This window comes from Humulus lupulus, chromosome 4 (assembly GCF_963169125.1).
Source record: "Humulus lupulus chromosome 4, drHumLupu1.1, whole genome shotgun sequence".
Lineage (NCBI taxonomy): Eukaryota > Viridiplantae > Streptophyta > Magnoliopsida > Rosales > Cannabaceae > Humulus > Humulus lupulus.
In genome coordinates, this window is record NC_084796.1 from 98,911,512 (window position 1) to 98,925,232 (window position 13,721).

Consider the following 13,721-nt stretch of genomic DNA (forward strand, 5'->3'; position numbering starts at 1 on the left):
GGCATATTAATAAATAACATTAGTCGATCAGTCAACTTTTTTTTCTTTCTCGGCAGGGTATAAGCCTTTATATATAAACTCTCCTATATCGTAAAAGGTCATACTCTACCTATTTTTTTTTTATCACTTATTTTGTTTTAGTTTGTTCTGTTCCGAACATCTCAATAGCCTACTTGAAATTTTTAAGGAAAAAAAATCATGAAAAATCCTCAGTTTCTATCTTGTATGTCCATAATTTTGACCCTTGTTATAGTACTAGTCAATGGTTATTTTGTTGATAATTTGAACGTGGATTCTGGCTGGGGTTTAGCTCACGCAACATTTTCTGGAGACATTGGTGGAAATGAAACTATGAGTAAGTAGTGTTGTGCTGTTGTTTCTTTTACTTTTGTTCTGATAGTTATATACATCAACTAGTGTATTTAATATTTTTGTTAATAATATACTTCTTACTTTTGGACAAGCGCAGAGATTTAATGAGCAAAACAATTTGGTACGCAAATTGCATTAGATGATCAAAATCATACTTCATTATATAAGCACGCCCCTTGAAAAAAAAAGACTTACACTACTAGCTACATGAATAAATCAACGATAGATTACATAGTTAATCATATATGGCTACATTTAACTTTTTATTAGTAGTATTTCATCAAATATACATAATGATAGACATGTTAATTTTTTGAATTGTATCATGCACGCAAAAGTGGGAGCTTGTGGCTATGGAAACCTATTCAAACAAGGGTACGGCCTTGAGACAACAGCTCTAAGCACAGCACTCTTCAACAATGGGGCAACATGTGGAGCCTGCTTTCAAATAGTGTGTATAAATTCAACAAATTGGTGTAAGAAAAATGCAGGCTCAATTAGGGTTACAGCCACAAACTTCTGCCCTCCAAACTACACAAAAACTGAGGATGTTTGGTGCAACCCGCCCCAGCAACACTTCGATCTTTCGATGCCAATGTTCCTCAAGATTGCCGAGTACAGAGCTGGGATTGTTCCGGTCGCGTACCGGAGAGTGTTGTGTTACAAAACAGGTGGCATGAAGTTTGAGTTGAAAGGGAACCCTTATTGGTTGCTTGTGTTGATTTACAATGTTGGGGGTGTTGGTCAAGTTGTTCATGTCAAAATCAAGGGTGGAACTGGGAATGAGTGTATTCAGATGACTAGAAATTGGGGACAAAATTGGCAGACTTGGGAAAGATTGCAAGGCCAAACGTTGTCTTTTAGGGTTACTGCTAGTGATGGCAGGGTTGTACAATCTGATGATGTTGCTCCGGAGACCTGGGAGCTTAATAAAGTGTACGAGGGCAAGAACTTCAGGTTGTATTGAACAGAATTTATGTTTTAAATGCACTTTTCTTGCAAATTATTAAGAAAATAACAACAAGATTTTCAGCCAGTGTGACTTATATTTAATTTTAGATTGAAGGGGTGTTTGTTTTCAAAGAGCAATTTATAAAAATAAAGATAAAACAACAAGAAATTATTTTCTGTATTTTCGAAAAAAAATGTATATTTTTTCATTTTTCTCTCATTATATTCTCTCTATTTTTTTATTTTCCTTTTTTTTCTTCCTTATTTAACTATATTATTATTTTTCATCTCAATACTTTCTCTCACAATACAATCTCTTTCATCATTTTCTCACTTTTTTTTTCTCTCTTTATCACTTTTTCTTTTACTGTATTCTCTCTTCTCACTTTTTTTTATCATTGCTTTCTTCTCATTTTTATTTCATTACTTTCTATTTTGCAAAAAAATTTCTAAATCACTATGGACAAATAAAGATTTTAGAGAGTACTATATCATCAATAAAAATTGTCTCTACTCTTTTGTTGCTATTGTAAAGCAATAGAGAGGACATTTAATTTCTTCACTATTGCTAAGTAATAGTGAAAACCTTTTTTCTCGCTACTAAAATATCTTATTACCTTTAGCTAGGACAGAAGTCCTCATTATTGTTCTTTTCTTTTAAAAAAAGTTATTTAATTATAATTATTATAATATGCTACAGCAGACTTCTAGTCTGATGAAGCACTATCCCTCGAACCATACATGAGGTTTTGCTGCAGCCTCGATTGGTTCGTGATATAGAGTGCAATATATAATTAGCATATATTAGACCATATATTTTAGGCATTTCATCATAACACAAGGCAATGTAACTTCCACTGCGCTAAATTTAAAATGAGAAATTTCAAATTGTGATATCAAAACCATACACTTTTGTCTAAATTTTTTTCACTGATTATTACACATTTAAGCTTACGACTCTTATACTTTACAATCAATGTCAGCATTCAGTTATAAACATATTCAACTTATAATGCTTATTTTTTTCTAAAACTCTAAGGATTGTTTGGTATGCAAAAATTTAGATATGAGAATGAGAATGTAAATATTTTTCTATTTTTGTACTCAACCAAAAAGCACATTTCACGTCACCAAAGAGCCATCAGTAACATTGTTGACTAATGCCCCTTATAGGGGGGCAAAAGGCATCGTTTCACAACTTTTGTCAAAAGTCAACATCAACAGTTAAAAATTGTCACTAGAAGGGTTCTTTTCGGCGTAGTGTTGGGGTCAGGTTTTAATATTTCCAACCCAGGAAAGTGAATTTTATAGATGTAACTTTTTATTATTCTTGGTTTATAAGTTAACACCCAATAATGCTAAATACTCTAAAAAAACATATATCAATATTTTCTTGTTCAAATGATTTTATTTTATTTTTGAAGGTCAGAATATATATACAAACATATATTAAACTATAAAATGATAAATAATGGCTACTTGGAGCTAGTTTAGGTGGTTGGGTGTGTGAGTGTGCGTGGGAAGAGGAGGAGTTCAAATCCTCATTGTATCAAAAATAAAATAATAATTAATGTTTGTTTATTTAAAAAAATCATATGTAAGCCTTTTATATCACTAGTTTAGTTTAAAATAAGAAATGTAATTGTTTACCTAGTTTTTCAGAAACTATAAATATACTAAGAAGCAAGAGCTTAATAAAAATGATTTGAGATTAACAAGCAGAGTTTTTATGTGGTTGGGGCGTTAATGAGCCCTACTCCACGAGTCATTAGTATTAGACTTTAGGGAGATTTTTGACAATGGAGTTTTCTACAAGTTTTAGCAGAGTAATTGCTTACAAGAGAAAATCTGGGATCCCTCCTATAGTGCACAACTAGCCTTATTTATGGGCAGTCAAGCGTAGTGGGCTTGGGCCGGACTAATTGAGCCCAATAGGGATGTAATCACAGGTAGCTCGCTAATGGAGTTATAATACAAAGATTGTTATAAAATAAAATGCAGTTAATCTGGGCCCGTTAGGCCGACTTAGGCGTGGCCAAGCCTTACACCTGCCCATTGTACGTTAGCTCGGATTGGTCCGCGCGAGCTTCCAAGGGGATCCTGGAGACAGGATCTGTCAGAGTAGTGGTAATACTGTTTCCTAGGAACAGTGTATGTTCCGTGTGTACCCTCTTCTGCAGGTTAGTTGAGGAGACCATCTTTCAGATTTCTCGAGGACATGTCAGCATCAGGGAAGATCAGGTTTATCCTATCCGAACGTATGTTCCAGGTTTGTTTACTAATGTCCCTGTTCACTTATCGGAGTCCTGGTTACTCGGGTCCATTTTCCAAGATGGACATCGTGACACTGAGTATCTCCCCTGGATTTTTGATAAGGTCTATCTCCATTGATTGGTTAGTCTGCCACTTTAATTGGCATCCCTGAGGATGTAGGTTGGTTGGGATCGGGGAGATGAGTCGAGCCTGCATCTTAGTCCCAGTTCCTTCATTAGGCTCGCGCCCATCGAACGTTGTTGGGCTCGATGATGATTGGGCTATCAGGGTTTCTTCCTTCCCCATTCCTTGGGCTCAGGATGGGCCCAGACCTCTTTAAGATGGCCCATAGACCCATTGGATCATGCCACGTGTTACGAGTTACAAACAAGGATAAAATTTACCCCCCAAGTCTTCATCCGTGTTTGCATGGTGAAGACTTGCCTTACTCTCCCAGATTCAATTTTAAATATCACGGTTCTTTTGCCAGAAGTCGGGTTCATTTACTTGGGGGCCATTTGGGCAATCCCTAACCTTTCAAATTCTTAATGTCTCAGACACGTGTCTCCAAGTTGATGGTGCGACTGTGCTACTCGCGCCCTAAAGATCTAGAAAGAATCTTTTGATTGTCCAAGTGACAGATGGGTGTTAGTGTGATTATTGAGACGTCACGTCTGTACGAAAAAAGTTTATTGGGTACTCGAGTGGGTTGTTTAATGCTTCTGCACCATCTGGAATCGTTGGATGGGGATAGCCTTGATATTTTCAACATGGACCGTTGGATGAGGTAAGTGCAGATCATGGATTGACGAATCCACGATTCAGTGTTTGATTGGGCCAATTAAATCCTCTGCGTCATCCGGGACTGTCGGATGGGGATAATCTTGGGATCCCCATTGTGGACCGTTGGATCAAATAGTGGATTTCTACCCTATAAATACCTCAACGAACTCATTTTCAAACTTTACACAGTTCATATATTCAGAGCAGAAAGGAAAGTTTTTTATGTCCCATTTCACCGACGAGATTCTCCGATGATTAATTCACCTTCGTGTCCATCTGTTTCTGAGTAGGCCTCTTCCTACTCAGCTAGTAGAGAACTCTATCCCGGTTTACACATCTGGGAGTGTTGAGGAGCTGCTGCATCATCTTCTCAAGTTTAAGACTGAGATTTTGCCAACGCTGTCGCCTGAGACTCTATCAATTTCAAGTCCAATATCCCTTAGTAAGTTTTCCAGTCATTTTTCTCATCCTTTTGTTCCTTTTTAGCTGTTTTTATTGTCAAGTTATTCCTGCAACCATAAAAATATCAGGGTCGTGACTACCATGTAGGGTGGTTTTGAATAAGATCGTGGTAGGCATGAACCATATATTTTCTAGGTGATAGCTCCTATTAGTTTGGTTGTCCCGGATCAATTCGGACGCCCCAAGATTGTCTTAGGTGAGTTAGAAAAACCTTTGACCTTTAGTTCCCGACTTATGATCTTGGGATCTCTATTGATCCTGGATTTGGGTCCGAAGGGGACCTCTCTAAGTAGTTTTAGGAGAACCCCCATAGCTCAACCAATTTTCTTTGGTTTTGGTGCTAATTGCTTGGTTCTCATTTTCTAGGTCGCTTCTAGGTCCCTGATCATGAGTCATGGCATGACTTTATATGCAGAAGACGTTCTCCAGGCGGGCCCTGTAGTCGTGGAAGGGTCCAAACTTCCCACTGCCAACTCTTGGGAAATGGACGAGGAGAAGAATGAGTTCCAGAATTACTGGATGTTACACCAGTTGGAGAAAGCCCTTGGAGTAGAGGCGACTCCGTGACTTTTCTACAATAGACTCACACAGAAGGAGGAGAAGGCTGATACTAGTGTGGGCATGTTCGGGGCCTGGAGCATAGGCCATATCAGTGCGGGAGCTACTTTCCCGCTCCACAAATACTTCGCGTGCTTCCTCAAGTTTGTGGGGATTGCACCTTTCCAACTTCTACCCTAGGCATACAAATTGCTCGCGGGATGACACATATTCTGTGCATCAAAGGATATCCCGGTGCCCACTCTCGCAGAAGTGCTGTATTTCCACAAGTTGGATTCGCAACTCAATTCCAAAGACAAGACGCGGGACAAATTTTATAGACTAAAAGTCCGCAGAGTTACTCGGCTCCATTCAGCACATGGAAGCACCCCCCGGATGTCAGGCTGTACTGGTTCATGACATCCGAGTTCCTCCTAGAGCAGAACCCCACTTTGGTACTAGACTTCCAGCGTGTGGGTAAGTTATTCTTTTCATTGTTTACCTAGCCTTTAGTTTTGTTTATTGGACACTCACAGTCCTGGAACACAGGTCCATATGCTCAGACCCGACTCAACGAATCGATCCTAGAGAAAAAGAAATTCTATGCCACTCTGAGTGCCGAGGAGCTGGACGTGAGGGGCTTCGTAACTATGGAGAACCTTCGGCTGGTCGGGATGATTGATGCGAACCAATCGATTGATACCCCTAGCTTCTAGGGGCTGCAATGTGAGAGGGATCCTGCCCTGTGGGAGGAGCGGCCATGGCGGACGTGGAGAAGGCAAAGAAAGAGTTGGCCATTAGGTGTTGAGGGCCGAGTCCGGAGAATTGGAAGCCCTTCTTGAGGGGAGGCAGCCTAACACTGGAGCTCCCGGAGCTAAAATTTCGAGGCAAGGTAAATCGCCTCCGATTTTAACTTATGCTCCTTATTTTGAGGACTTAGTTAAGAATAGGCAACAGTATCGGGATTATTTAACCAGGACTGTTAGCAAAGTGGAGCATTCTTGCCCCATTGTTATAGACACACTGACCCTCATGCACTCGTCCTGGTTCCTACAATATGGATGACATGGGGGACCGAATTCACTCTTTCGCCCTAGGGGAGTTGAGTCATGCCCGTCCTTTAGATAAAGGTTCGTCCCGGAGGACTTTATACTTGAATAATTCTCTTACTTTTTACTTTTATCCCCATTCATGTATTTTACTGATTAGTTTCCTTTTTCTGTCTATCTCAGGTGATTCGAAGATGTGAAACCCTGTGGCCAAGATGAAGGAAATCATCGAGGCTAGGGCAGCCGTAGCCAAGGCTTCGACGAAGAGGGTTGCCAAGGGCCCGGCCTAAAAGAAAATTATGGAGTTGATCCTCGAGGATTCAGATCAAGTCCAGGAAGCTTCTGAGAGGGCTCCAGCTACAAGTTCCCTCCCAGTGGCACACACTGAAATGATCTCGCCCCAACCTACCCCTCTCCAGGTCATTAACTTGGAGTAGGAGCCTTCTAAAGGAGGAGGGACGAACAAGAGGAAAGCAGACTCGGTCGCCGCGAATTCCTCGAAGCGGGCCAAGAGGGCTAGGACCAAGGATCTGGCCTTAGCTGAGGAGCATTCCTTCGAGGAAAGCCTCATTGTTAAGCAAGAGGTCCCGAAGGCTCCAGGGCTTCCCATCAACCCAGCCCTTCTCGAGGAAGGGGACCTAGTCCTCCAGAAGGAGAGGATGAAAATGGTGTCCCGGGCTTGGGAGGACGGTCGGGACAAATGGGATGAGGTGTCCCAGGCACTGACCATCTGGCAGAAGGTGCAGTTTGCCGAACGTCCGGAGGCCTTCAATACTCCCCAACAGATTGTGGACCGGCTTGTAGTCGAGATCAGGTTCTAGCCTAAGTTGGGGTAGGATACGACTCTACTTGCATCGGATTTGTTGGCCCAGGTGGGGGATACCATGTCCACCCTTCAACTCAACCGACATGCCACCTTGGCCAGCCAGGATGCCCCTTTCATCTCCCAAGCCATTCATCATCAAGCCACTGCGGTAAGCCACATGCCCATCTAATTTTTTTATTTTACCATCATCATTCCTTGTAAATTTTTTAACTTTGGTTTGTTCTAGGATGCCTTGTTACCCCATAGGAATGCAGATTTGGTGGCTGAGATGGCTGTGAAGCTGGAGATGACCCAGATGAAGCTGGAGGGGGCCGTTAATCAACGAGAAGCTGCTAGGGAGGCCTTTGCCAAAGAGGCTACTCGGATTGAGGTCGAGCGTGAGGAGGCTGCCTGAGTTCAGGCTCAGCACGAGGAAGCTTTGTCCAGGAAGGACACCGAACATAAGAAGTTGGTGGACAACCTGGAGGCAGAGCTACGTCATGTTCATGGCTTGGAGGCTTTGGTTAAAGCCCTTTTTGAGGCAGCTGAGGCCCAACTTCGCTAGGAGCGGGAGAAAGTGGCAAACCTTGAGTTCCGGAACTAGGCCTTGGAGGGCACGAGTCAACTAGAGATGAAGCAGAGTGAGGAGGCTCACAAAGAGAAGGAGAACATTGATGCGTTGCTGGAGGCAACTTTTGATGAGGTCGTTTACATGGCCTGGCTCCAGGATAAGAACATGAGTCTCCTCCTGTATCCGGATCTTGCTGCAAAGAGGGCTGAATTCGAAGCCAAGGAGAAAGCTGATGTGGCACTCCTTGTTGGGGATTAACAGGGTGAGAATGTTCCGGATGTCCCGGATCAAAATGAAGCCTAGGCCTGGGCCTCTATATTTTAGTTAGGGCTTCATTTATGTTTTTGTAAATGTATTATATTTATGGACGGGGATGCGTCCAAGACAACTTTTATCATCCGTACTTATATATTGATTTTTATCTACATAATGGTTTCCACATTATATTTTTATTTATTTTTTTCCTAAATTCACTAAGTGTTTTATCACTCGACATGAATCCATGTTGTATATTGGGTCCTAGTTCCAATGGCCAGGACCACTGGGGGAATATTGTATAAGGTATTTAACTTGTCCTGAGACCCAAGTCTGAGTCTTGACGGCCTAGACCATTTTGGACTTTATCAATATAACTTGACTGATTTATCTCGACTCTATGGTTCAGATTCAAACGGCTTGGACAGTTATGGATATTTTAGATATGACTTAATTAATTAACTCGTTCGAAACCCGAGGTTCAGGTTCCAACAACCTTGACTGTTAAAGAGTCAATAACTGCCGTTTGATTTATTTGTTCTGACTCTAGTGTTCAGGCTCCAATTGTCTGGACTATCAGAGATTAGTTGATTATCTTATTATGAACCTAAGGTCCAGGTTCCAATGGCCTGGGCCGTTGATAAGACTAACTTTAACCAATTTAAACCTAAGATTCATGTTTCAACTATTCTAAACCATTCTAAGGAAAACAAAAATAGGGATTTGGTTATCCTGGACCACTTTAGGTCTGGACAGATTTTAGGAGTTAGGTTTCGAACCCTCGTACCATACTGGTTCGGGTTAGGATTGGACTTTGAGCCTTTTATCCTTTTTAGGTTTTGAAACCCTTGGACGATGTGGGTCTAGGTTAGGACTGGGTTTTAGCCTTTCATCCTTTTTGTTGGGAGTTAGGTTTTGAACCCCCTGGACCACGTGGGTCTGGGTAGGACTGGGCTTTTAGCCTTGCATCCTTTTAGGTTTTGAACCCCCAGTCTATACGAATCCAGATTTGGACTAAGCCCTGAGCTTTGCATCCTCTTTTGTTTTTAATCCTGGATTTGTATAGATGGCCTTACCCCCCAAGTGACTGAAGAATGTAGTCTTGGGTCACTCGTTTGTGTAAAAATTGAAGATGAATGCGAATTTTTTTCTTTCCTTACAACATTTATTATGATGTTTTGTATACACCACTTTCATTAAACAAGAAATCACCCTGAGGCGTACATTGCTAGAAATACAAATTGTTGAAAAAGGTCTAGAATTAGATCCTTCCGACTACTGATAGTACCGACAAGGGTGTTCTATGTTCCAAGCCCTTGGGACCTCTGTTCCATCTAGTCGACTTAAGCGATACGTTCACATACATATTTCGTTTTGGACTTCATAGGGTCCTTCCTAGTTTGGTCCCAGAACCCCCATTCCTAGATCTTGAGTTGTAAGGAAGACTCTTCTAAGGACTAGATCGCCGGTTTCAAATCTTCGGCTCTTAACATTAGAGTTAAAGTGTCTGGCGACCTTTCCCTGGTACATCTTCTGCTGCACCTATGATTCTTCCCGGATATCTTCAATGAGATCTAAGGATTCTTGGAGTAAGACGAAGTTCTGGACGGGATCATATGTGTCCTATTTGTGAGACGGGACCACCATTTCTAGTGGGATGACCACTTCACATTTGTACACCATTGACTTGGGAGTATGTCTGATTGACGCTCTTTTTGTGGTCTGGTAGGCCCATAGGACGCCACCCAACTCTTCCGCTCACTTGCACTTTCAAGCTTATAGCTTTTTCTTTAATGTCCCCTTCAAAATCTTGTTCACAACCTCTGTTTGCCCATTTTCTTGAGGCCTTGCGACTGCAGAGAAGTTTTTGATGATGCCACGTCTTTCACAAAATTCAGTGAAGTGGACGCTATCAAATTGATTCCCATTGTCGGACACAATTTTGTGAGGGAGGCCATATCTGCACACAATGTTGTTGATGATGAAGTCCAGGGCCTTTTTGGAGGTGATGGTGCTCTTTGGTTCCATTTTGACCCACTTGGTGTAATAGTCGATTGCTACAATGGCGTATTTTACTCCACCCTTTCCGGTTAGGAGCAATTTTATTAAGTCGGTTCCCCACACTGCAAAAGGCCAGGGACTGTTCATCAAGGTTATCTCTGTTGGAGAGGCTCGCGGTATCTTCGCATACCTTTAACACTATTCACATTCACAGATGTAATCAACACAATCCTTCTTCATTGTTGGCCAGAAATATCCTTGCCTTTGGATTTTCTTAGACAAGTTGAGCCCGGCCGTGTGATCTCTGCAAAAACCTTTGTGCACTTCGTACATGATTACACTCATTTTTGTCTCGGATATGCATCGAAGATAGGGCATGTACAACCCCCTGTGATAGAGTTTGTCATCCATCATGACGTATCTGGGAGCCTGGTACTGAAGTTTCTTGGCAACAGCCTTATCCGCAGGCAATTCCCTAGTGGTTAAGTGTTGGATGAGAGGGCCCATCCAGGACGTGAAGTAATCTATGGCCTTGATGATTGCAGGGGCTTGAATACTGGGCGCGGGTAGATGGTCAATTAGGACCACCTTGGAGAGTTCTACTTCAACATCCGTGGCCAATTTTTCCAATGTGTCTGCAAACACATTATGTTCCCTAGAGATCTGACGGATGAAGTATTTCTTGAAATATTGGAGTAACTCCCATCCCGAAGGAGGAATGGGGTTAGCGTTGTTGGGTACGCCCGTCCTGATAGGCGGATGCATTCCTGGAGGTGGAATAGCTGAATGATTGGTTGCTAATCCTTTGGCAGCAATGAAGGCCTAAAGAGCCAGGAGGGACTCTTGCATTTGGCGGGTAGCCTCTTTTTGTTCAGCTATCCTAGCTACTTGATCCAGTACCTGTTGTCTCAAGCGGATCACCTCCGGATTCTTCGGATCCTCCTGTTCAGGATTTATGTCCTTGTTGGCAGGATCAACGGGGTTTTAGGCCTCATGATCATTATATTCCCCTTCATCTTCCTCGTAATAGCCTTTGTCGTAGTCACCCCCATCCCCGATGTTCTAGGAATCGTTGGGCAAAGGCCCTTGATAAGGCGTATCCTTGGGTTGGTCTTGAGGAAATGTTTGGTTGGGCAATGGTTCTCCATTGTCTTGCTATTGCTGGTGAGCAGGATCAAACATGGTGTGCCTAGTGTTCACCATTTTTGCAGATGATTGAGTTTGATTCACACTTCCTTGAGCTCTCAATGAAAGCACCAAAGTGTTTACCGAGTTTTTCGAAAACTATAAATATATTAAGAAGCAAGAGTTGAAAAGAAAGGATTTGAGATGAACAATAAGATTTTTTACGTGGTTGGGGCGTTAATGAGCCTTAGTCCACGAGTCAGTAGTATTATACTTTAGGGAGTTTTTTGACAATGGAGTTTTCTACAAGTTTTAGCAGAGTAATTGGTTATAAGAGAAAATATGGGATCCCTATACAGTGCACAACTAGCCTTATTTATAGGCACTCAAGTGTAGTGGGCTTGGGCCGGACTAATTCTGGCCTAATAAGGATGTAATCACGATTTGCTCGTTAATGGAGTCATAATACAGAGACTGTTATATATAATAAAATGTAGTTAATCTGGGCCCATTGGGCTGGCCCAGGCATGGGCAAGCCTTACAGTTGCCCATTGTATGTTAGCTCGGACTGGTCCACGTGGGCTTCCAAGGGGATATTGGGGACAAGATCTATCAGAGTAGTGGCAGTACTGTTTCCTAGGAACAGTGTACGTTCCGTGCATACCCTCTTCTATAGGTTAGTTGAGGAGATCATATTCTAGATTTCTCGGGGACATGTCAGCATCAGGGAAGATCAGGTTTATCCTATCCGGATGTATGTTCCGGGTTCGTTTACTAATGTCCCTGTTCACTTATCGGAGTCCTGGTTCATTCACCAAGACTCGGCTCCCTTTTCCGAGATGGACATCGTGACACTGAGTATCTCCCCTAGATTCTTGATAAGGTCTATCTCCATCGATTGGTTAGTCTGCCACCTTAGTTGGCATCCCGTAGGATGTAGGTTGGTTGGGACCGGGGAGATGAGTTGGGCCTGCATCGTAGTCCCAATTCCTTCGTTAGGCTCGCGCCAATCAAACGTTGTTGGGCTCGATGATGATTGGGCTATTAGGGTTTCTTCCTTCCTCGTTCATTGGGCTCAGGATGGGCCCAGGCCTCTTTAAGATGGTCTATGGACCCATTAGGTCATGCCATGTGTTACGGGTAGAAACAGGTATAGCAGTAATTAAAAATAGGGTTTACACAGTTTTGGTCCTTGTGTTTTGTCTCATTACCTCGTTTGGACCCCATTTTTGTAAAAAGGTTCAAAATAGGCCCCTGAAGCTAATTTTGGTCAAAATAATTTTTAATATGACCAAAATATCCTTACTTTTTATAAATTATTTAATTGAAAGATAAATTTAATGAAAATTAATTTAAAATATATATTTTAATGTATTTTAAAATAAAAATAAAGAAAGAAAAATAAAAAAATCTTATTTCTCTCTCACCCCTCTCTCAATCTCCCTCTCCCTCCTTATTCCCTCTTCCCTACCAAGCCCCACATTTCAGATATAAGTCTGAGTCTCCCCACCATTGGTTGTCCATTTGGTCACCCATTATCACCACCATTGGCATCGCCTTTCATCCATTTTGTCTGTACCAAAGCAACTGCAATTTGCAGCACACGAAGAGCTTCGTGGCAAAGGGACTGGTTCTTGGTCTTAAAGACGACACCGGTGCTAGATCTGGATCTTGGGAATGGTGGTAGAGGAGCAAGGTTTGGGTCTTAGGAATGGAGGCAGAGCTGCTGGGTCTAGGTCTTGGGGACGATGTCGACAATAGATCTGGATCTTGGGGATAAAGCAGCAATGATGGAAGTGAGTTTTTATGAAGGAGGTGTCCTATCCTTAGAAGTTTTTGTTATAGTTTTTTAGTGCATCTCGGTTGGAAAATTGTTATGGTTGTAGTTTTGGACATCGATTTAAGATTGGATTTGGTGGGTTTGGTGATTTTGGAATTATGAATCTCTTCATGTAAAATGGTCAATCAAAAGCTAAATGGTTTCAGTTTTCATTGAGATTTTTTTAAATATATTATTTTTTATTTGATTAATGTTTAATTTATTTTTGCTCTGTTTTTATTTTAATTTTGTTTTTATTTATATGAAAATTAATTTTTTTTTGAAATATATGTTTAACAATTAAAAATATTTATTTTATATTAAATATATTTTTTTTAAAAAAGGAAAAAAAAAAGACTAAGAGCATTTTTGGGACATCTAAATTTTTGTTGACCAAAATTAGTTTCAATGGCCTATTTTAACTTTCATACAAAACATGGGGTTCAAAAATCAATTAGGCAAAACACGAGGTCCAAACAGGTAGTGCAGCAAAACATAAAATGTGCAAAGTTAAAAAACCTCAAAAATGAAATAAGGGTATTATTGTATTTTATAAATTTGTATTTGATTATAGTATTTAATAATTGTATTTTTTTTAATTTGATTAAAATGTATTTAATGATAAATTTGATTTTAAATTAAAATCTAAGAAATTTTTTAGTAATGTCTTAAAATGTCATTTGCTAGTTATGACTATATTACTATTTTGATAAAAATATCTTATTATATTAGTTTTAT

At 41.0% G+C, this 13,721-nt stretch overlaps 1 protein-coding gene across 1 annotated transcript; it reads left to right on the forward strand.

Annotated features, from left to right (window-relative positions):
• Positions 1–225: 225 nt before the first annotated feature.
• On the forward strand, positions 226–7,627 carry LOC133832418 (expansin-A23-like). Its single transcript, XM_062262763.1, has 4 exons — positions 226–355; positions 711–1,329; positions 3,504–3,699; positions 7,460–7,627. Exons 1-4 carry the CDS (start codon positions 226–228, stop codon positions 7,625–7,627), a joined length of 1,113 nt encoding a protein of 370 aa, XP_062118747.1.
• The last annotated feature ends 6,094 nt before the right edge of the window (positions 7,628–13,721 follow it).

Bases quoted from the DNA above. Each gene is read 5' to 3' on its own strand.
- LOC133832418 (XM_062262763.1), top strand. From the start codon at position 226: ATGTCCATAATTTTGACCCTTGTTATAGTACTAGTCAATGGTTATTTT. The intron at 356-710 runs GTAAGTAGTGTT...TGCACGCAAAAG, and splicing joins TGGTGGAAATGAAACTATGA to TGGGAGCTTGTGGCTATGGA. The intron at 3,700-7,459 runs GTCTATCTCCAT...GGTTTGTTCTAG, and splicing joins TCCCCTGGATTTTTGATAAG to GATGCCTTGTTACCCCATAG.